At 40.2% G+C, this 23,690-nt stretch overlaps 1 protein-coding gene across 7 annotated transcripts; it reads right to left on the reverse strand.

Moving 5' to 3' along the window:
- Positions 1 to 44: 44 nt before the first annotated feature.
- Positions 45 to 23,672, reverse strand: NFYA (nuclear transcription factor Y subunit alpha). 7 transcript variants are annotated; one of them, XM_044444142.1, is made up of 10 exons: positions 23,537 to 23,672; positions 16,744 to 16,862; positions 15,598 to 15,678; positions 13,292 to 13,438; positions 11,369 to 11,500; positions 10,601 to 10,706; positions 9,079 to 9,245; positions 8,500 to 8,673; positions 5,831 to 5,932; positions 45 to 4,144 (listed from the first exon to the last, which is right to left on the reverse strand). In XM_044444142.1, exons 2-10 carry the CDS (start codon positions 16,816 to 16,818, stop codon positions 4,091 to 4,093), a joined length of 1,038 nt encoding a protein of 345 aa, XP_044300077.1. In that variant the 5' UTR covers positions 16,819 to 16,862; positions 23,537 to 23,672; the 3' UTR covers positions 45 to 4,090. The 7 variants fall into 7 exon arrangements, with proteins under 7 accessions (XP_044300077.1, XP_044300060.1, XP_044300070.1 ...); XM_044444125.1 differs by having other exon boundaries at positions 15,595 to 15,678; XM_044444135.1 differs by having other exon boundaries at positions 15,598 to 15,681.
- Between the last annotated feature and the right edge of the window lie 18 nt (positions 23,673 to 23,690).

Raw genomic sequence — 23,690 nt, forward strand, 5'->3', positions numbered from 1 at the left:
TATATCAGGCAACAGTTGTGAGTTTTCAGTAGTAAAGAACATGATTAAAGATAAGTGCATTTATTAGGTCCCTATAAAATACAATATATAAAACAAGCATGGGCAACAAGAAGTTTTGATATGTATGTTTTAAAAGCATTGAGAGGGAAAGATTAATTGCACTTTCTCTCTAGTATCAAAACAGATGCTACCAGTTCAGAAAATGAACAATAAAGCTACAGGGTCTGAATCACTCCTGTATCACAAGTTGACACTTAATGTCTTGAGAACCATGCAACACATCTTCCTGGAATGTACCACACCAGACTGCAAGGATTCTGTGCCTGAATGATGTTCTCTCTATATCCCAAATCTCCATGCTCACAGAAAACTAGAATTACCCCCTAACATGCTAATTTTCTATGTGCAAGAGATTTATTCTTTGAACTCTGAGAACAATCAGGCATGCATCACATCACATTCATGTCATTTCTATTCTGCTCAATAGCTGAAGCTCTCTGGGTGATTTACAACAGCTCATAAGATACCATAAATATTTCAAAAATACAAAAATGTAAAAAGAGTGCAACCTGTAGTAGCTCAGCCTAGAAAGAGCTTCACCATGCAATCAACTGCTCATGCAACTTGGCTGAAACCCAGCTTGGCTAAAAACAACATTTTCATCACACCTGGTAGAAATTAAGGACACCTACATTCTAGAGAACATGCTTAATACAGAATTCAAATTCAGATTTTTATTAGTTACTGCCCCAAGCCTATAATAGAAAAATCAACACTGCTCAAACTGACTGATATTTACAACCAAAGTAGTTGCTTATTTGGAACATTATTTTAAAAACCAACAGAGCGTGTGTAATCTTGTAAAATGCAGAGGTAATTCACCCCTACAGGTAAAGTAGGCAGCACCATTCAAGGGACACTCAGGTTAACACAAGTCTCATATGCATCACCCTTCATTACATGGTTTTGAGCATGTTTGTCAGCAAGTGTAGTATTAGCCCCTTTCCACACTTATTTGGAACTGCTGAACATCCTTGCAGTTTCAAATGAAGCATGAGTGTGATCAGCCTAGAGGTCAACAACATATTTTATAAACGTTTTATTGGCTGGATAGTGTACACAGTACTTACAGTTGTATCTATTAAAGACAAAATACACTTCAAAATGCAGCATAAAAAATTATAAACTTTTGAACTATATACAAACTTTGCCTTACAATACACAAATATCAATGCCCCTCATTCCCATTCACAACCCAAGAAATTGATATTTTACATGCAAAAGATCTGAAAAAGTTGAGCGCTACTTGGGAATTGCTACTTCACCCCGTAAGTATCAAACTGCTTTAAATGGGCTCAATGTTCCAGTGCCTTATAGGTAAACAGAAGAATTTACACTTTCCTTAAACTCAGTACATCCTTATCCTTAAGTCTATGCCTAATTAACATTTAATGGTCTGACTTTTTACTTCTAATCAAGAATTTGCATTTTGGCATTACTTCTGCTTTAATTTTTTACCCAAGAACAGAACATTTTGCAACATGTTGCAGTTTGAGACTCCCAGTATTAACAAATATTTTGAAGTAAGTTTGACCTATACACATGAAGACTAAGCCATGGTATAATAGATGCTATCAAGGCATTTTACACCATTATGGAGGGGGGACACAAAAAACTAACTATAGGAATTCTTTAAAGACCAAAAAAGAAACAGGTGTCTCCATCATCTACATATAGTTATCACAAAGACCAATTTTGGTTTTGTTTTTTAGATGTGGGAAAATGTATCAATGGCTAGATCTTTTAAAGTTGCAAGCGACTTGTTAGGGTTTTTACACACACAAAGAAAAAAGAGAAACTTAGATCCCTTAGCATCCCAGTTTGCAATGATCAAGCTGACAAGTGAACTGGGGGAACTCATGGAGAAACTTCTTTAACCTGGTCTATACAATATTTACCCTCACCATACCTATTAATATCTTGGGACGTACCAATGCCTTTTATATTTACAACAATGCTGAGAAACAACTATCTCCGCAAAGCATTCATTGTTCCATCACTAATACATCACCTAAGCCCTACCTTGGATATTTATTGTCAAAAGTCAGAGGAGAGAAATGCAAGATAACGCTGAAGCAGCCAGCTGACAAATACCACAGTGGTAATCAAAGGCACCCAGGATGCTGAAAATACAGAGGTATGAACACAAAAGGCTATCAGAGTTTTTAAAAACAAACCCAAAACATCTAGAAACATACAACCTACATGCAGGCTTAAAAATGACACAAGTAGTCAATACAGAATTAAACAATATATAACCCTTATTTGCTTCCAATAGCTTAAATTGGAACACTGGAATTTTAGGTAACCACACTGTGCATTACAGTCTCATGTTATGTTTTTCTCCAACTTATTTCAGGATTGACATCATTGTTCAATCAGTTGTTCTCAGAACTTTTCATTTCCTAAGACAAATCAATCACACACACTCTAATTTCTCACATTTTATGAAATAGAAGTTGTGCGAAGGTTATCTTCTCTAAATCACTGCAAGATCAAGTGAAGCATACTGCTTTTTCCCCCACTAAAGAGAGCTTCTGCTAACAATGGCACCTCTTCCAAAGCCAAAAGACTCCTGTAAAAAATGCATGGATAACATCCCAATGTTTTCCCTATACAACACTGCTGAATTGCTACTTCTTTCATTGGGTAGTTCACCTCTCATCATGCAGTAATGTGCCTGCTCCAGTCTTCCACGACTCTCAATCTTGGTTAAGCAATGAAGGCTTAAACATAAGCCTGTGAACATACAAAAGCAGAGCATAACACTAGCTGGGCCTTGTGGCAGTACCTAAATGAGCAGTCATGAGATGAAAGTGGCAACAAGGCAGTGCTTGCCAGAATAAAATCAGATCTAATGCTAATTTCTGAATTGTCAAATAAGGCTGCAAAAAGCAAGCTTTGGTCTGCCCCTTTTCATAAAGATTTATCACTAAGCAGCCAAAACACATCTGGGGCAGTCATGAGAGGAGAAAACAACAGTTGTCTGCAACAGAAAATGACAGCTACAGAAGTGTCAAGTGCCAAATTCACAAAGATCATTATATATAAAAGCTTCAAAGAGCTGCCTGTATCAATTTTCATAAGCAAAACAGTCTGAGTTACAGCAGGATACAATGATTCCAGCAAGTACATGGGTGTCCCATCCTGACAATGCTCACAGCACCATGGCTAATCCTCTGATCTTGGAGAAACAACTCTATCAATGCTTATCTGGAATAATCCCAGATATTTACCAGCCTGCAGGAAGATCAAGTTAGTGAGCCAGAGCAGGGCTTCAGTGATAATGTTTTCTTGTACTAACATCCACCTATTATCCCCTCTCTTGAGCTTCTCAAGGTCATTATGCTATCTCCCTTCTACTGCTTGGAACGCAAATTCACCACTCTTGGGTAAAATAACTTTTCCGATACTTTTGCAAAAACTGGTTAATTTTGTCTTGAAAACTAGGTGATGATTTATACAGAGCAGAGACCTGAAGAAAAACCACCAACATCTTTTCACAGTTTTAATTAGAGAAGATGCTTTTGCAGTGGAAAGTTGTGCTGTCGGGAGTACACACATTCTGAGGCTGTGAGGTTCAGCAGAAACCAAGAAGGCTTCACTGAGCAAACAAACCCACATCAGCAGTGGCTGCTCCAACGAAGTAGCACTCCTGGGTGGTTCAGGAGCCATGGCTTCCAAGGGATGTTTCAATATGCCAGTTATTGCTGAGGCAGTGCCAGTTTTAAGCTGGGCCACTGTTATTGTCACAGATGTTAAAGGCCTGCTGGTCAGGCTTTCCGGCTCCCTGGTCAGAACTAGGTGAGTAGATAACCAAAGTCCATATGAATTTCCATTTGCTGAGTCCACTGCAGTTAAAATCCTAAAACAAACCACTCCGTGAGAGTGTAGTATTTGTTCTGGAAAAGAGAACAGGCTGTGCATATGGCAAATTTCCAATTTAGAAGTTTGTTTGATAGGTAGGATAGGGAACAGTTGCAGAGACAGACAAGGTATTTGTCCAGTTGCTTTGTTCTTTGGCTGGTTGTTAGGATACTCTAATCATCTGTGTCATTGCTTCTTCATTTGCCTGGCCGGGATCCTGCACAGAGGGGGGGAAAATATTGTAAACTGCAGTCTCTTCATCATGGCAACAAACAGCAGCAGTCTGCTCTTTCAGAGAGACATCTGACTGTTTTTGCTGCTGTAGCATTAAAGCAAATGTGGAAGAAAATGTACATCAAAGAAAGGATACCCTAGTGAGGTTTTTATGCTGCACTTCCCATTTTGGAATGTATCAATCATACCAATCCTGCTAGTGACTAGCCTACTTTTCAGCTGGAACCAGTGCATTTCTAAACATTTGTAAATAACTGTAGGATACAGTGATTTTAACTTCAGTGTAGGCCAGAGGTGATCAGCTGCTGGAAGACAGGTGGTTCCCTGCCCAAAGTAGTTTAGCAGTTCGATGCCACCAAATCCTCTTTGGGGCATTGCCCGCAAGCGAAGGCTTACTGCAGTTCTCTCGCTCAACTGCCTGCAATGCACTTACCCCTCTCATCACGACTGAACAAGACAGGGAATGGTTCATTGTTTAGAGCCCAGCACATAGGGCAGCTACTGAATTGTGAAACAGGGGCAGAGCTAAAGTGAGTGCTTTGCCAGTGGACCCAGCTGAAAAGCAAGGCTATAGTGAAGGGAGGCATTTGACTCTGTTCTGTCAATTACAAAAAGGTTATTGTGTGTGGAGCATTGGTTGGCATAAAAGAGATAAAAAACAGAAAGAATATAAGCTGAAATGACAAAACATGCGTGGGCAGCATGGAGGCCACATGAATGTTTTTGCAGTCCCAGTCACAAAATGCACAGAAGTATGTGTTTTTGTGCAATATGTAATTAAAGGAAGGCAGGGATTTCCTTTTCTCTGGTTTTAAGTAGAAAGTGTGGCTTTTTGCTGGCACATCCCCAAATCTGGCAAACATTTGGAAGCATGCCAATTCAGGTGGCAAGGAGAGGGGATATGGCCCTGCCATGGGTGGAAACTGGGCCCAAAACCCCTGGAAATTGCCCATCACTATGCTAACACATCAGGCATACAAGGAAAGTGTTTTGGAGATATTACTGATAGTACTGAAATGTTTTAGTACAACTCACTCCATAAAGGACTGCAAGGCCTAAAGGAAATAATTACTCTGCTTAGGAATGTAATGATCAATACTGGTTTATTTCAGGGGTAAGTAACTTCTTGGGGTTGTGGGTGAATGTGGAAATCTGAGAAACTGTGCTGGACACTGCCACCAAACGACTACCATAAGCAGTGTGACAAAGGAGAAATAACTTGCCCAGAAGTCTTGAGGTACAAGCCAGAGGTGGAATCTGAGCCCCAGGCACACTAAACAGCTCCGAACACCTAAGGCTCAGCACAAACAGAAAACTATTTCACAACAATTTCAGCTGCTGGTAAGAAAATTAAGAAAATATATACTTTTTTTTTTAAGGGGAGTAGAAGAGCGCATTGAGATGTGCCAAATAAAGTGCCTGAGGGCACCATTGCCTAAGCTCAAAGTTATTCTGCATAGCAATAATGTCTTGCAGCCTAAATCATTACTAAAAATGCAAATCTCATCAGCTCATCATCCTTATACCTGGGACTGTTATCAGCACAGCTGGACAAAGTGAGAAAGGGGGTTGTAATTACTTTCAGCTGATTTTAAATAAAGAACTGAGAGTATATGCATCTAAACATCAGCTAAAACCAAAACAAAATATTAAGGTATATTTTACTTACCTGCATATCAGGGCTATCCTTTTCCTTTGGTGAAAAAAACCGCCCACCTTCTCCTCGCTTTCTTGCCATAGCATGTCGATGCCGGGATTCGTGCAGATATTTCTGCATACCAGATCACAGAGTTGTAAGAAAGATAGGGATCCCTCAATGCTAGAAAACCCCATCACAACCAGAGAGAAGGTGCAAAATGCTCCATACCAGAGGCAGGGCAAGCAATAATTGCAAAAAGCCTGACAAGAGCATAGGATAGGAGCATAGGATACACAGGAATGGAAAAAAAATCTTGGAATTGCTCAACCCACCCGATCTGAATAAGAAGCCCTTTCCAATATACCATGCAGAAAACAGCCAGGCTCAAAGGGTTCAATCCACATAAAATTTCCTTGACAGCAGCAGTGCTATAGTTGTGATTAAAATGTTCCATTGATTTCACCAGCCCTTGTCACAACTATGTTTTGCTGGCTCAGGATTAAAGACTGAAAACAAGAATGCACCTGGTCTTTGTCCATCCCAGTGACATTGGACATTCCTTATCCAGTTGTGGATACCTCAGGTGACCACACCCCCTCTAAAAACTAACATTTTTACAGGAGAGAATGTTGTAGACTTCAACACTGCTATTATGGGGCATATTACAACTCATCCTTGGTTAGTTCTGAAATAAAACTGTCCAGTTCTATTTTGAGGCAGGGCTTTCCATGGCAGGCTGCACCATTCTTTTATGGTTGCCACCCTCTTCTCCCAGGCTTCAAGATGAGGGGAACATGGATATTCAAAAACCATGATCTCCAGCAGTTTTGCAGAGTTCCCCACACTGACCAGGGGAGAAGAGGGACGTAGCCTCTGCCTAATATTGTATTCATACTGCCTTCAACATTTGCAACTGATGTAGTTGTATTATTCTGCCTAAAGCTGGGCCAGCCCTGCACAGACCTCCTCCCCTGCTGCATCATCTTCATGCAGAGAAGATAGAGGAGATTAAGGTTGAGGTGTGAAGAAACATTTCTTTCCTGGTCTTATTGAGTGAAAATGGGAGGGTAGGAGAGGGGATTCTGCAAAGAGTTGGGAAGGGAGATGTAAGATATTTTTGGGAGATTATTTATTAAGCTAAGAGGGCTGTGATGAGAGGAATGGGAGTACGAGGGAGAAAAGACAAATAGATAAGATATTTCTTCCTAGCTTCCTCCCATTCACCAAGAACAAATGATTCATGAATAAGACAAATACACCATTGGGACTGCTACTGAGTCTCATGATTCAAATGTCCAGAAATGTCAGGATTCTTGTTTATATTTATATGTGGGTTTCCTATCGAATGTATGTAGAATACTGATATAACTGTCTCATCCTCTACATTACAACAGTGGCTAGTAGGATTAACTGCAGGTTTATTTAACCTTTTCTCTTAACATAACTGTTGGGTGGGTTCACAGGGCACAGCACACCAGACTGCTGCTTATGAGCCACTCTTCCTGCAAGGCACTTCACAGACAACTGGGCACCTTGCAGGTAAAGTGCACCATGCCTCCCGCTCCCCCCCTCTTAATTCTCCTGCAAGTATCTTATGTGTTGAGACAGGGTGCAGCAGGGAAAAAGCTTCTGAGAGCCACCCCCAAGTGCTGCATGGGCCTTTCAGCAGGGGTCTTTCAGCAGGAGATGCCAGCTAAAGCAGGAAGAATTTCTTGCAAAACAGCCCTGTAGTTGTTTGGGCTACCCCTGGGCTTGTCAAGTCATATGTGTTCAGAGGACATGGCAAGCTTAGGGGTGGCTACTGATCCATACAACAAGCCATGTCCTGTATTGCAGTTAAGCCATACAAGCTCCCTGGCTTGCGGGGAGGGGGGCTGTGGAGGCACTTGTGCCACATGAATCCAGTCAATGTCAGTTATGCTAAGATCATCCTTTACTATCTCCAGTTGAACCCGTTGCTACTCAAAGTGTACATCACATGTTTAAGGTTATATTGCTTCTGCTACTAAAAATTTCAGGCCACCTGCTTGTTCACTTTCCAGATCAATAATTTATTTCTACATCTAACTGAAGCTTAGGACTCCATCTTTTAGTATGATAAGGAAGAAGCCTTCTGATACAGTGTACAGTGGCTGCACATGGAACTGTAATATTCTTTGAGTCTAGAATGAGGGGTTTTAGATCTAAGTGGAAGAAAACTAGATGGCTAACTGAAAGGAACTTCGATTAAAGCCTTCTCTACAATAGTGTCCCCGAGATCTTTTGGACTATAGTTCTCATCAAAAGTGATCACTGACCATACTAGTTGTGACTGATGGGATTTGTAGCCCAAACACATTGAGAGCCAGTGTGGTGTAATGGTTAGGAGTGTGGGGCTGAGACTCAGGAGAACTGGGTTCTAGTCCCCGCTCAGCCATGCAGTCAAACTGGGTGACTCTGGGCCACTTGCAGACACTCAGCCCAACCTATCTCACAGGGTTGTGAGAATAAGAGTGAGAGGAGGAGGAGGATTATGAAATTGCTTTGGATTCATTGTAAGAAAAGAGTGGGATATAAATCAAATAAATAATAACATAATATTGAAGAGGGCCATGCTGAGGAGGGATGTTCCATTGTAAAATATATTGCAATTTTTTGCATTTCTATCACAAACATGAATCACTTCCTGCCTCTCATGAACATTAAAGTTATAATCTCACCCTTCTTTCTTTAGGAATTTTCCCTTCTGCTTCCAGTTTAGCTCTTGCTTGTCTCCTCTTCAGAATTCTGTGGTACTGTTTAGCATTCACATATAAGGGTTCCTCTTCAAGCATCTCAGCCCCAGGCAAAGGTATCCTCTGGATAGCTGGCACGGATCCAGCACCTGGGACCATCTATATTTAAGCAGGGAAACACTTTGATTAAATGAATGCATCTCTCAGTGGAAGCAATATAAATGCCAGGCATGAAAGTGGAATGACAGAGAATCAGATCCCTGAAATCAGAATCAAAGCATTTCTGGTTAACCCCCACCTCCAATATTGTAGTTTTATATTTCTTTAATCTCATAACTAGATTTAGCATAAAAACAGCAGTTCAAACATTTAACACATTAGATTTAATGAGATTCTAAAACTGAAGCTGAAAAGCAAATTAACTTCCTAAATCAGGTGACACCCCCACCCCCGGATCCATTATTTATGAAAAAGCAAAAGGCTGCCAAGCTGAATAAGTAAAAGATTATTTGACAGATTAATCTCAGGAGTAGAATGGAGCATTAGAAAAATGCAGTACATTACCATGACCATCCCACCAGAATTAACTACATTTCCAGCAACAGGCAGCGTCACAGTTACTGTCCCTTGTCCACTGCTGGTTGTGTTGGTGTTGGCACCAGTCTGGACTATCTGTGCTCCAGCCAAACTGGCTGCTGGGATGGTGATCATCCCTGTAACAGGGACTGTAACTTTAAGAAAGACAGACAGACAGAGATACATAAAAATGAAGGGAACACAATAAATGATTTCATATGTATGTTATTGTAGTTTTTTAACACTTGTTTTAAATTTAGTTTATAAATTTTGAATGGCAATTTTTATGGTGCTTTTACTGTTGTCTATATTTTATAGCTTGTTAAACACCTCCCACAGAGCTTTGGCCATTGGGTAGTACTGAAATAAAATCAATACCACCACCACCACCAAAGAGGCCCATTTCAAATTTTATTCACTCTGTCCTAAAACATGCCTAGGGTTGTTCTGGGATTTTAAATGAGATTTTTGAAGGGATATGAGCAAATCAATGTGCAGTCAAGTTAAAGAAATGTTCTTCCAAAAGGCTAAATGAGCACAAAATTCTGGACTTTTGTCAGGTGGTCTGCTGGTAAGGCAGTGTATAGGCATTATAAAAGATGGTCTTTTAGGTACCTAAATTGCTGGGTCAGTTTCTCTAACAGAGTCAAATTCTACACTTTCCCATACTAGTCACTCAGATTAGGGATGCTATTACCTATCCAGTTTTGGACAGAAACTTACATAGTAGCCAACCATGGAAAAGAAATCAGATCTTTTTGCAAATACTCAATGTTGATTGAATTCAGTAGTTAAATTAAGTAAAGCATAACATGGATCTAGAGATTCAGTGATTTTATTAATTTCATTTTCAATCACTTCCCTATTGCATGTCTACCAGTGGTAAAAGTATGTACCTAAGGCTCTGCACCCCTCCCCCCAACATAAGGAAGAGTTACTTTTAGGGATTCTTGCAAGCTTCACTGGAGTTAAATACCATCTATAGCTCACTTTGACTGAAATTTCTCTAGTACTGATTTTGAGATTGATTTGAATGGATGAGCAGACCAATTTTTTTTTTTGCTAATTTTAATTCTTGATTTCATACCCTAGATCATGCTCCTAGGCTATCTTTAAATATCTTAGGTTATAATTAGCAATATCAAGGGTACATTTATAGATTTTTGAGACAATTCCTTTAGAGCCCAGGGAATCCTATTGATTTTTGACTTTCTCTGATTGAACTGTTGGCTACTTGAATATATACTACATATTCATAGACACAACTGCATAAGGGTCTATGTCTCCTGCTAGAATCCTATAACATTCAGCTACTATTCAGGAAAAGAAGCATCAACATAGTATCACTGCACCATTAATCTACAATTCTAATAAAACATGATGCAAAATATTGACCATCAGTTTTAACAGCAACAACTTGATGCCTAAAGCCTAAAAAAAAGCAATAAAGAGGGCACATTCTTCAAGAAATTATCGTTATTTCAGAAAATTCCGCATGTAAATGTCATACCTTGCTGAAGAATTGTTCCATCAGCATTAACAGGCTGATAAACAATTGTCTGGCCTTCTGCTGTCTGGGCTACCTGCTGCCCTTGGACTGCAATTTGTGGTTGGGTCTGCAAATAAAAGCATCCTGTTAGAGCAAACATCAGGGCTGGAACACTGCAGTCTTAGAAGGACATCCTGGAAGCCATTTTTTGTTTCAGATCCTCAATCTCTAAGACCCAGTCTCACAAGCCTCCATCATGAAACTACTGAAAGTTTGCAACTGATACTCTCCTGATGCCAGAACGTTCAAGGGACCACATAAAAGGAGGTGCTCTGTGGATGTGCAGGGTAAGCTGTAGATCCTTACGATCCAAAGCACTTCTAGGCCTCCCCTGTCCCTACCAAAAAAGAGGAATAACTATACCAGCCTTGGAGCTAGCACAGTTACTTTCCCTCCTTTTAGAATCCAGAGGGGAAAGTAGAAGAGAAAGGAAGAAACAGAGCAAACATGGGGATAGTCAGATAAGGAGAGAAGCCTTTGCACTGCACCTCCCCCTTCCACCCTGATGCAGCCCAAAGGGAACTGCAAAAGATGTTTCTTCTGCCTTGGCTGCTCCCTACCGCTTCCACAAAAGGACTGATCTTCCTGTAATATCAAATTGTAATGCCACTGGATCTTCTAACTGTGTGCTGTAATTTGGCTGTGCCAAGATCAGCCTGCTTGTGTATTTTGTCCCATTTTAGTTCCTTGGTGCCCCATGCAAATTCCCTCCTGCAATTCATGCATTACCTGAGTCTGGCCAGCAGTAACTGCAGTCTGTGGCTGCTGGATGATTATTTGCTGTGTCTGGCCCTGCTGACCCTGAACTTGCACAGCTTGCCCACCTTGGATCTGAATCTGACCAGGCTGGACCAACTGAATCTGTGAAAAGATGAAATCAAAGAGTGGGGAAAAATAAATCCTAACTCTTTAAATTTAATCTTGGTGTTATTAGTTATGCCCAGAAAATCTGCCAATAAGGCAAGATCTTTTTATTCCTGTTTAAAACAGAGACAAAATGTATTTCTAGACAATGATAAGGGCAAAGACAAGTCAATGCTAAAGGGAAAGTTGTCTGTGTTACTCTATTCCACGAGTTAATGCACTGTTATTAAGGTTCAGCAGGGAGTGCAATGAAGTTTCCTATTTCCTTTCCAAAAGTCAGGACAGCTTCTTATAACCATACCAAAGAGAAACATCCTTCAGCTTGTTAGGAGGAGCATTATTGATAGCTGTCTTCCCCAAGCATTCTGTAGACAAGGGTTGTTTTTGCTGTAAGAATGAGACTGTTTGCCTTAATAAAATAGCTTTGCCCCATCCTGTCACCCAAGAAAGTGAGGTTAGAGCCTCTGAAACAGTGAAAGAAAGAGGAATTTCTTAAAATCAATGAAAAGAGGCATTGTCTTTGGTTCTCAGCCTGGGGAAAGAAACAGTCATGTCTCTCACCCAGACCACTTTAGGAGTCCACAGAGCATCCCCCAGCCTAATCTGAGAACAGCTACAGAGAAGGGGAATGTTAGCTTTCTTTCCAGTTGTTTATATTCTGCATCCATTTCATCACAGTAGTCAATAAACAAAGTAGGTATCATCTTCTCTGTTTCTTCCCAGGTACCCTCAAATCTAAAGTGAGGTGCCTTGGCTGAACCAGGGCCCTGCAGTTAAAGCACAGGGACAGAACCCTCTTTTAAAAATCCTAAAGAGCCAGATATTATAAGAGTTCTCTCCTTGCCAGTGAGAAGTAAGAAAACCTGTACATAGAACAGTATTACTGAGTGAGAGTCTAATAGAAAAACTATTCTCTAGAGGCAATTATCTCCCTCCATGTTGCACAACTGAGAGTATGAGACAATACACAATGTATCTCTGCCCCACAGGTGATCTCCCACATGCCTGACTTTAATGAAGGACCCCTTAGAACCAGGAATTGGAGAACGGCTGACTCTTTGAATAGCTGTGCCAGCCACTCTCCCATCCAATGCCACAATGAATACTGAGTTCAGCTCCCTCACTGCTCACTCTCAGAGAATCAGCGGAGTAGGTAATGGCAACAGGATGAGAAGGGAGAGAGACATGGTAGTGGGGCTGACAGCATCCAAGTAAAGGTGCTCCTGGGGGGAACCACATAATTTTCTCCTCCCATTCTCCCTGTGCTTTTGCAAACTGCCACTGGCACATGGCCCTTGCAGTGAAAAACAGGGCTCTGCTATGATACTTCTATGTATTTATCCTTTGATTTAAAAAAAAGCAAGTTTATTGAATTGTCTGATTCACAAAAACAATTCTACTCCACAGCATATTTATGTAGGAAGCAATTTTTTCAACATGTCGTTGTCTCACGAAATCCACTGACAATAGCACAGCTAGTTCTTAAAAGGGATTAAACCAAACCACCAAAAATAGATTGATCTACCAACAGCTATTAGCAAAAAAAAAAATAATAATTTTAATTTAATTAAACATTTCTATGCTGCCCTGTGCAAAGAGCCACAGGACGGCTTACAAGACTGAAAACAGAACTTGTGCATTCAGTTACAGTATATTTCTGATTATCAGATGATGGGGACAACAGGTGACTGCTTTTCCTATTATGCCCTGGTTTGAGAGCTTTCCTGGGGCATTGGGTTGGCCACTGCTGATGTATACATCATAATCAAAAGAACTGGGCATACTGACCTGCTGAAGTCCTTGTGATCCGGAAACTGGAACTTGCATAATGGTCTGACCTTGACCTCCAGGCACAGCTTGTACCATGATTGGCTGACCAGTTGATGTGATCAGCTGGCCTCCACTTACTTGTACCATCAGTGGCTGACCCTGGACCTAAAGAACAGGAAAAAAGAGAAATACCATGAAACAGACGTTTAACAAGCCATCTGCATCAGACATCAAGAATTACTTGTTCAGACACTGCACAGAAGGGCTAAAATGCAGCAGTAATGAAATTGTTTCATGCATTGCCAGACTCAAACTTCCAGAACACTTAAAATTTGCTTTTCACGGTATCTCAATTGCGCTTTTGCATTAGAAGTTATCCTAAAATGCCAAGTCTAAGAGAAAGAAATAACCCATCATCAATGGTTAGATCATTAACAAGCACATACATCCAGAGGCCTGAAATCTTGCAAGGAAGTCAAAGGTCACATCTAGTTTTATATCTTACAAATTTGTTAAACTACAGTGAGTTCCATGGTACTTTTAAAATTTAACAAATGTATTGCAAGGAAATTTTAAGGTGAGAGTTCACTGTTGCTTTTGGCCCTACAATCTTCATCATTTTTAATTTTTCTCAGCAGAAGGAAAGGGAAAGCTTTATTAGACAAAGCAGAAAAAATGTTTTGGCATGTCGCTTGCCTTTGGGAAGGGGAAGCCTGTATTGGAAGAAAGCACCCGACAATCTCCATCAAGTGGCTGATGCACTGGTGCCAGGTAGAAGATAAAAAAGTCATCACCTTGCTTTCACTACTTCTCAGAACATCAGTGCCAGCACAAGGCAGACTTGGGAGGTGATGCAGGAAAGCAGTAAAAACCAGGTACCACCTTTAAACTTCTCCATATGTACCTTCCAACCAAAGATTCTCTACTACTGGAATGATGGAATCTATTTAAACTGGATGAGACAGGTGGGTAATATGCTTTTGGCCCTGACTTGCATAGCTATTTGTAACATGGCACACAGCAGGGCACTAATGCAAAACAAAACAAAAACCACTAACAAACCACTGAGTTTTCCAGGAAACTTTCATGGTAGTCAAGACTCTTTATTTTGATAGTTCTAAACAGACCCTTCAAAGTATAAACCTGACTATGGCACATAAAATACTCTCCTCTTTCTTCCAGATACAAAATGGTGTAATTTCCTTGTTCTAAATAAAGTTTGTGTTTTATATTTCTCTAGTGCTATAAGGCACCCAGAAATGCTCTTGAAGTGCACACACCACTGAACTTTATGGACCCAACACAAGAAATATTCTAATGAATATTTAGACACTTTTCATTTGGAGTTAAATTTCATTTAGGAAATGAATGAGCACTCAAAGGCCGGACAGAATGAGATCTGTCAAAATACATCCACTGAAGAACTCAACAAAAGCCAGCTCTTCCTTCCTGAAGACTTTTTTACAGTGCTTAGAGAATATGCTGAAGAGAAGCACAATGTAAGCACCAAAGTTAGCCTAGGGAAAGCAAGCCATTTGATCAGTTTGCAACTCAGAACCACAAATTATTTTCTATTAATTCAAATAATTTTGCAAGCAAAATGGCCCAACTCAAACTAAGAAAATCACAATAAAGCCTTTGGTGATATGAAGGGATGGAGGTTAACTCTGGTTTTTATAACACTCCCCCACCCACACACAGATAAATGCCTCTGGTCCTCCTCAGATATCTTATCGAATGGGATGATGTTCATAATAACGTTAAAAATTTCACAAGAACAGAAATCGGGGTTTGAAATATTTCTTCCTCGATGGATTTCCTTTTTTAAAAAGATCTAATTCTCCTTACCACAATAAAGATTTTTTTTATAATTCTTTAAGATTCTTTTACAAATAACTAATTTGAGGAGAGCACCCCCTTCAAATATGTATCTTTTAAAAATAGATACTTCTTATTAACAAAGATTAATAAGAAGATTAATCTTAATCTTAAGATTCTTCTTAACAAAGAGAAACGGTAAGAAAGCGTTGCAAGTCTAGAGCTCGTCCTCCCCGTTCCCTTGTCTTATGCATTCTTCGTATTTTTAAAAGTGGAGGCTTTGCGGAACTGGGTGTGCTGCATGCATTAACTGGAGTGCCAACATTTTTGTTAATGTCACTTTTTTCCATCTACAATTAGCATAAGCCATAGCTGTTACAGTGCGTAAAACTGCTACTATTTTTCTGTTCCTATTTCAAGCCCCAGTGCAAACACAGCATCAGACATGAGGTGATGGGGTGATTCATGCAGTGCTTACACAAATACGACAGATAGATCACCACTACCTGGAGGGTCTGGACTTGCTGGCCTGAGGCAGATGCCACCTGAGCCTCAGTCTGCAACTGGACAGCAGTGACACCGCCCTGCTGCTGGGAACAGGAACAGGAAGAGCTTGAAATTTTGCAGGAGGAAAGGAAGAGCTCAAGACAAGAAACATCCTTACTGCTGAGAAGGATGGCAGACCCTACAAGGGGAGCTATCTGGGTCAGTTCCAATGTGATGAGCTTCTAGTGTTTTGGTCTGCATAAAACTCATAGGCTAAAGAAAGAACATGGTGCTGCCGCCACTCTCATGCATCTTAAATTTTTGAGAAACACAAAATAAGTAGGTAAGAGATTGGAGGTCTCAGAATCCTGAAGGACTGATCTGAATCTGCTTTTACATTGTGATGTTATGCCTCTGTACCAATAAAAACCATGTAAATATAGGAAAAAGGGGCCAAGTAAGATGCCACCTATTACCTTAATTATATTAATCCATACTGTCAATCTGAGCTTCAGGTTCACTCTAACAATGTCTTTACTACAATGCCAAAAGCATTATAACAATCCATACTAATACAGCATAAGAATTTTATTTGGATTAAGGGTGAAAACAACTATCTACTACCAAGATTATTGTGAGATGATATGTCACTTAGCCTATGTAAGTCAGCTAAACACAGAATTTGTTATAAATATTTGAAAGACTTCTTTTTCCAAAGATTTACAACTACATGTCAACTTAACATTGCTGAAGGCTAGCACCATTTACTAAAAATGGGTGAAAACTATCTACAGAAGTACACATTTGAAAGACAAAATGTTGTGTCTAACATCAGTTTAACTGAAGTCCCATTCATTTCACTATGTCTACTCTAAGTAGTACTAATACTGGATACAACCCAGAATATTCTGCAAATATGTCTTGTGATATGTGGTCTTCATACATGTAAGCAGATCTGAAGTTTCTGAAAATATTTCAATGTAAGCAAGGTCTTGATCAAATCAAAATTAACAAGGAAGTATTTATTCTTGCTACCTTTTAAAGCAGAAAAACTAAAGGCTCTTGCATTTGCTATCTCAAGTTTTAATCTCTTCTAAACTGCCCAGAGCCTGTGGGAATGGGGGGTATATAAAAATCAAAGTTAATGAATAAATACATTTCCACACCTGTTGCTGAATTTGTCCAGCCTGCACAACTATCTGTTCTGTTGAACTATTGCTGTTTGCTGTATACTGTTCCATAGTTTTTCTAGTGCCAATCCTTTATCGAATCCTTAGCTGGAAACCTAATGAGAAAAAGAGACAATATTATTTTCAACAATTATTGAGAACAGATTTGAATTTGCAGAACTGAAAATGCAAAGTTCTGCTTTCCTTCGTAAAATTCCACTGTTATGGAATTTTCAATAAAGGGACTATCCTGTGGCCCCTAAAGATTGTCAGAGGGACCCTAGAATAGTTTGGATTCCCAGCACTGAGGCTGAAGACTATAATCTGAGCCAGAGCTAGGAATTAGAGCTCTGCTCCCCTTACAATTGTAGCTGGAGTGAAAAGAACCACATCAACTGCTCTCTGAGGACAAGAGACCAACTGGGTATGAGTTGTCCTCGAGGTGCTCCATCTCTTTCCTTACCTCTTCAAAGAGAGCCAAGAACAGATCTCTAGCAATAAGTCTCTGTTCCACATGGTGTCCTACTTTGGAGGCTTATGCTCATCTCCATAGGAGTGTACCCTAACCTTAGACATAAATACACTTTGGAAACGTGGAATAATACAAATAATTGATCAACTGTTAAAGAAACATTATCTTTTTAACAAAAAAGTGCATTGATTTGTTCTCTTTACATGTGTAAGGTTCAGTCTGTTGTGAGTATTCACACTTAAAAGACTTGAGGAATACAAAAACTTCCCATAACCCCTCTTTCAGAGCAATCACAGGTATCAAGAAAAAAAATACAGATCCTCTCTGCTTGTTTTCTCTTATTCATTGCCAACCACACATATTTATGTAAGCCGTCCCGAGGTGTTAAGTGATGGGATGGCATATAAAAACTTCAAACAAGCAAACAAACAGCAATGCAATATGGCATACGGGAGCCTCTGCTAGTTGGAATGTCTGTAATCCACTTTTCTTATAAGTCAGCTTCATAAAAGCTCCATGACACTTTGCACCTCCTCCTCCTATGACTCCCTACAACTTGTTTTGGAGAATCATGACCGTTCTGAAACAGACACAAGAAAACCCAAGAGCCTGCAAATTGAAATAAAGTCACCAGGAATACAGTGGACTATGCTGGGATAAATCTCATTGGTAAGCTCTAGTTTTACATGCATGTTAAGATTCGGATATGGTCAAACACCAAGTACCAGACTGTACTCTGAAGTATTTCAAATTAACACATCAACACCAGGAGTTCACAAAATAGTTAGCACAAAGGGTTTTTTGCGGGGAGAAGGGGTAAAATATGGTTTGCAAGAATTGCATAGATGTGTCTATCAATGAAATTATGACTTCCACCACAGTGAGATAATGAGCTACAGTTTCAAAGCATACCACACAGGATAATATGCAAGACTAAAGAAATAAATTAGTACACAAATTAGTTTATTCCATTTTTATGCAACCTAGCAAATTTCCCTCAGGGCTGCCTTCTACCAAAAGGATCATATATGGCCAGTTAGTTGCCAGCCTGTTCCTCTTGCTCTTGTAGGACACACAGTTTCAGATGGCTTCTGATGATGCAGTAATAGCATGTGGAGTCACACTTCAGTGAATTCCATGTTTTGCATGGAATAGCAAGATGGGCTTATTGCTTGTATGGTAACAAGTGATTTGGGGCAGATATTTTCCAATTTACATTTCATATGTTCATTATTAAAACTGAATGTATGCCAAATACAAATGCAATATCAGGCAAGGCTGACATTCTCAAAGTTGTAATTGAGTGTCAGGTGAATATTCCTAGAAAATCATATGAAAGAATTCACATGTTACCGAATGCATATATTTATCTCAGTGTGAAACAGAACTACTAAGTTGTGATAGCAAAACTGACTGTACCTTGGTGGAAGAGTACTGAACTTGGTGGTAGAGTAGTGAATTCTGTTGTAATAAATGAATGGCTGTTGATCTATCATACACATTTCTTTGACTTGCCAACATAATTTAATTTTGATACAGCTCAATAGCCAAAGCTCTCTGGGTGGTGAAAAACAATTAATGATTAACATTAGTGCGTCATTATGTTTATTGTAACGCCACAGGTACATAAGTATACCAGTTCTGTATCCTTCCTTCCAACTTTTTCCAACTTCCTCCTAGAAGAAATATTCTGTTAAGTACTGTGGTCCTAAGCCATGCAATAATGAGCATTATGTTCCGAAAGCAACTCAGTTCCCCTCCACCCCGCCAAGTTTTACAGGCTATATTAATGTAACTGCCTTTCAACACTGAAGGAAACAAACATAAAGGTCACTAAATATGTTGAGGACCATAATATTTTCATACCGCTTAAGTTGCACCATTGAAAAGTTATTCTGGACTCATGTATATGTTTTAAGTCTGTTAGAATTGCCATAATCTCATTAATAGGAAAATCCTACATTTCTGTAAATTTCATCTCCGTCCAATGAAAATCCAGTAATTTTGCTATTATTGCTTAGTGAAATTGACAGAGGCTGCACAAATATGGGCAACAGAGGGCACTCTTCTCTTGTTCCTCTCAGCAGAGTAATAGGAAATGAATCTAATTCATTTGTGCCGATCACTGTGCTTAACTCTTTGTAAAAAAACTGTATGCAGAAATTTATGTCTAGATGACAATGATATAATAGAGGACCACTTAAGGCTTTTCAAGTTTCTAAAGAATGAATGAATACTGGTATCTGTTTAGTTTTGCAAAATTATATGGTATTCAGCACTGTTCTAAATTTTTCTCAGATATATTGAGTATGAAACCTGTCTGATCTTTTCTGGACTCATGTCCCCACAAGATTATTCAATTGCTGAGCTATAACCAAATAAACAATTTGACATATTGTTTAGCAATGTTATCAATCTGTAAGACTGTATTTGTATCCTTGTTCAGTTTTGGTGGTAGTATTATCCTACCAATTTTGGAAGTGAGCCCTTCTGCAGAACAGAGCTGAACAGTATAGCTAAGCCTGGCACAAGCAAATTCCTAGAACTGTTTATAAACCTACCCTGGTAGGTCATCCAGCCCAGTGATCTTATCACTTCTTAGAGTGGCAACAATATTTTTACCATACTTCACAAGTTTAAATATTTTTCTCAAAGTCTATATAGTTCAGATAAACTCAAACAAAATTGGTACCTGAATTTTGCTAACATCCCTGTACTTTCACAGGAACATCAAGTTTTGCTTGACTGCTCAATATCAGAGAGAAATTAAATTTATGATCAATTAAGTATCTGAAATATTTGGCCAGTCATGCGCACGCACACATACTTATAAGCAAGTAATCTTAAATATGCATTCTAAGGTTGTACTAATTTTACAATTTTAAAATTATATTAATAATTTAACATTTAATTCATCAGATCTTTTACCACTGAGAAGATAAATCATCAAAACTATTTAGAAACCACAGTCTGACAGAATGAGACAACAGGCAGCCAAAATGATCAGAATTAATGAAGAACTGAAGTTATGCGTCCCATTGTCAATAGGGCAAACTGTACAAGTAGTTGATAGAAATCTGCCTACACCACTGTTTTCCTCAGGCCATGATCTCCAAGTGTGGACTGACCTAATGAGTGTATTATGTACACATCATTTATATATCTGCTTTCTCCAGTGAGATGCTTCTGTGCATCACTGTTATACTCATGACCTCTTTCAAATTAAAAATCTTTCAGGTTTGAGTGGCGAGGCAGCAGAGACAAAGTGCTAGCTACCCATTACCTGGGGCCCAGAGGCAGAATATGGGAAGCTGGTAGGTGGCTAGAACCTTGCACTGAAGTATGGCAAACTGTATTCTAGTATCACCTAAAAAAAGGAGAAAGGACCATTGCTGCTTGATAACTTTGGAAGAGGATACTAAGGGAAAAAGAGAGAGGAATGCAGAACAAGCAAGATGTGAGCATCAAGGGCTCACATTAACAGTAGAGGGCACCACTGGGAATGGATCCCAGATCTTTTGAGCAACGCTAGATCTAGGGAAAGAAGCCTGCTCCTTTCCTATGACCTTAGTATGCTTGCAGTTACTTGGAAACCTCAGGACTCACTCCCTTAACAGATTAATAAGTACCGCATGAAGGCACCCATGTTTTATACCATAGGGGAGACTGCCACCTTTCCTTTCAAGTCTGCTAATTATTTTCATTAAGTCCAGAGTCCAATATTGCCTAACAGCACCATCAGCCAACTTTCTTAGAATTTACCTGACTCTGCAAAGACTAGTGCAATTGATATTGGGTGAATGTACTTGAACTCTGGCCCACTGGAGGCAGCAAGGTCCCAACAATAAAAACAAAAAGGCCCTGGCTACTCACATATCAGCTTCCTGTAAGCTTACCCAAGTCTTTTACCTTGAGGGAAAATAATAATGTGCTTGCTTGCAAAAAAGATTTGAATAAGCAGCAATATCTGAATCTGGTGCAAGGTAATGTATGAGTGTCCAGCTTGCTCAGGCTGGAGAGTGTCTGGAGCATCATGGTTCTGACATCATTGTTCTGAAATGCACCTGCCTTTTGCAGATTCTGGTGGGTGTGTGGTCCTCGTTGGTATATGTTTCCACTGTGCTACAGAAAGGTGAATAAATATGAGAGCAGGATAGCAGCAGCCTCATTTTGCGTGTGTTGAAAATCACATGTCTTTTGGCACCTTAAAGATTCAAACATTTAGTGCAGCATTATCAGCATCCAAGGACAAGAGTCCTCTATATATAAAGCTATTTTGAAATGTTCCTTTTCCTGTAAATGGAGAAAAATTGGACTTTGTGAAATAAAGGTACAGAACCCAGTTGCATTTGATCCCTCTGAACTAGCTATCTCTTTGCCCACATGTGCTTCCAACTCCTGCTGCCTTCCTTGAATCTGCATTCCCCACCCCACACCCATCCACACACACTTTTACAACAGAGGTGTCTTTAGAATAGAGTCCTTTCAAGACACAGACACGCATGGAGAGGGAGAACCTGAGGCAGCTGGCTCAAATGGCTTTTAAGGTATCATGAAAAGCATCAAGTCATTCATTGCTTTATTAATTATTATTGTATTTTTATTGCCAGGAAAGGGGAGAGGTTTGTAGGATTTTGTGTCTCAGGGGCCAAAATAACTTGACTACCTTTGAGTACTACTATATACCTTGACTCAGGGGTGTGGGAAAGCACCAAGGTAAGATACAAATGTAAATTAATTTACATTTCCTTCCCTTTCCTTTCATCTGTGATATCAAGACTGAGGAATCTGGTGCCACAAGTATGAGACTTCATATCACTGCCTAGGCATCATTCTTATGGTTCAGTGAGCAGAAGAATATGCAAACTTATCACCTGATAGAAGCAGATGGTTGACAACAACCCCACTACCATAAGTCAGACTGGTTTATATTTAAAATTTCTCATCTTTCTCTTAGACTTCAACTGGAATTTCAAAATTATACACCAAAGAATGGACATAGGCACTTTATGTTTGATTTTAAATTTTAGAAGGTACACAATACAACCCACTCCCTATCGGAAAATTTCCAACTGGACCACAAAGACGTAATCATAGAATACATTGTATTTCTTGTATGTATAATGGAACTCTACTTATTTCAGTCAGTATTTTACGTCCAATTATTCATCAGGTGAAGGTATCTGCATCATTTAACCCAATATAAAAAATGAAACAATACTTCATGTTTTGTTCAATTAGATGATCACTCTTCACATTATAATATATTCTAAGCCACTAAAATCATATTTAATGTGTAAAACTCTACTTTTGCTTTAGGAAGGCCTCTGAGGGGCACATAGAATTACAAAATTACTGCATTTATATCCTATCATGAAAGAAGATATGCCTTTTAAAAAACCTGTAAGACCATTTTTGCAAGTTATGGCACACACTGCTGATAAACAATTTATACTAGTTTTGCAAAACTGCCTAGAACCTACTCTTACAAAGATATGCAGCAGCATCCATTCCAAAAGTGTTTATTTAGTCCATAGACCTTAGTCCACAATCAACATTAACGTCCATCTGAGGCAGATTTCAAATCAATTTGGCATACAAGATGATGCATAAGGGGAGATGGCTGTTTTTTGTATCTACAAGACGAGTGAGTGCCCAGGAACAGCCCTATTCCCTGAAGCACTAATCTCATAAAAGATTATTTTATTACAAATGCAAGAACTTGGCAGAACATTCAAGGTTCACCCAGGACGCTGAATCCTGTGCTGTTCGGCCCATGGCCTTAAGATTGTTCTAGAGCGTCTAAGTAAACCTGACCTCACTGCAGAGTGGGAGCCACAGGCAGAGTGATGAGTCCCACACTGGACACAAGCGTGCCAGCCTGGAGGATAACGGAGCTCACTGACCCTTTCCAGGAGATCCACCTACATAAAGTAACTTTCCTGCAGGCCCACGCGTTTCCCTCACTCCCCTCCTCAGTAGCCGCACCTCCTCCCAGCGGAGTTCACCAAAGGGCATCCCAGAGGCTTCTCCACCGGCCTCAGGGGCTCCATGCCAAGCGAGGAAGGGCACAAACCGAACCCACTCGCCTTTGCCCAGTGAGGGTGACCTCCCCAACTCCCCGTCCTCGCGCCACTCAGCCAGCCACCCATCCCGCCTCAACGTAGCATTTGGGCGCCCAACGGGCCACAACCAGTCGCTGCCCCACCGCTCGCCCAGCCCTAGCCCGCGCGCGGCCTCCTGACTGGCCACTCGGCCCCGCCAATCCCGGCTCTTGGGCCGGAGCTCGGGGGCTCCATATTGGCTGCTCGCACTCACCGTGCCTTGCTCCCCCGGTTCGGGTCCCGCTCTGATTGGCTCCGCCACCGGTCCCCGAAACCCAATCAGCGCCTCCACTCAGCCGCCGCGCAAAATGGCGCCCAACCCCCGACGCCCAACAAAGAGAAGGGGAGGACGCCCCTGCGCAGGCGCC

This window comes from Varanus komodoensis, unplaced genomic scaffold, assembly GCF_004798865.1.
Source record: "Varanus komodoensis strain SLA01 unplaced genomic scaffold, ASM479886v1 scaffold1, whole genome shotgun sequence".
Classification (NCBI taxonomy): Eukaryota; Metazoa; Chordata; class Lepidosauria; order Squamata; family Varanidae; genus Varanus; species Varanus komodoensis.

Coding starts and splice junctions, on each gene's coding strand:
- NFYA (XM_044444108.1), bottom strand. CDS start 16,818: ATGGAACAGTATACAGCAAACAGCAATAGTTCAACAGAACAGATAGTT. Junction 9,246..10,600: donor TGGAACAATTCTTCAGCAAG/GTATGACATTTA, acceptor TCTTTCTTAAAG/TTACAGTCCCTGTTACAGGG. Junction 4,145..5,830: donor AGGATAGCCCTGATATGCAG/GTAAGTAAAATA, acceptor CCCTCTGTGCAG/GATCCCGGCCAGGCAAATGA.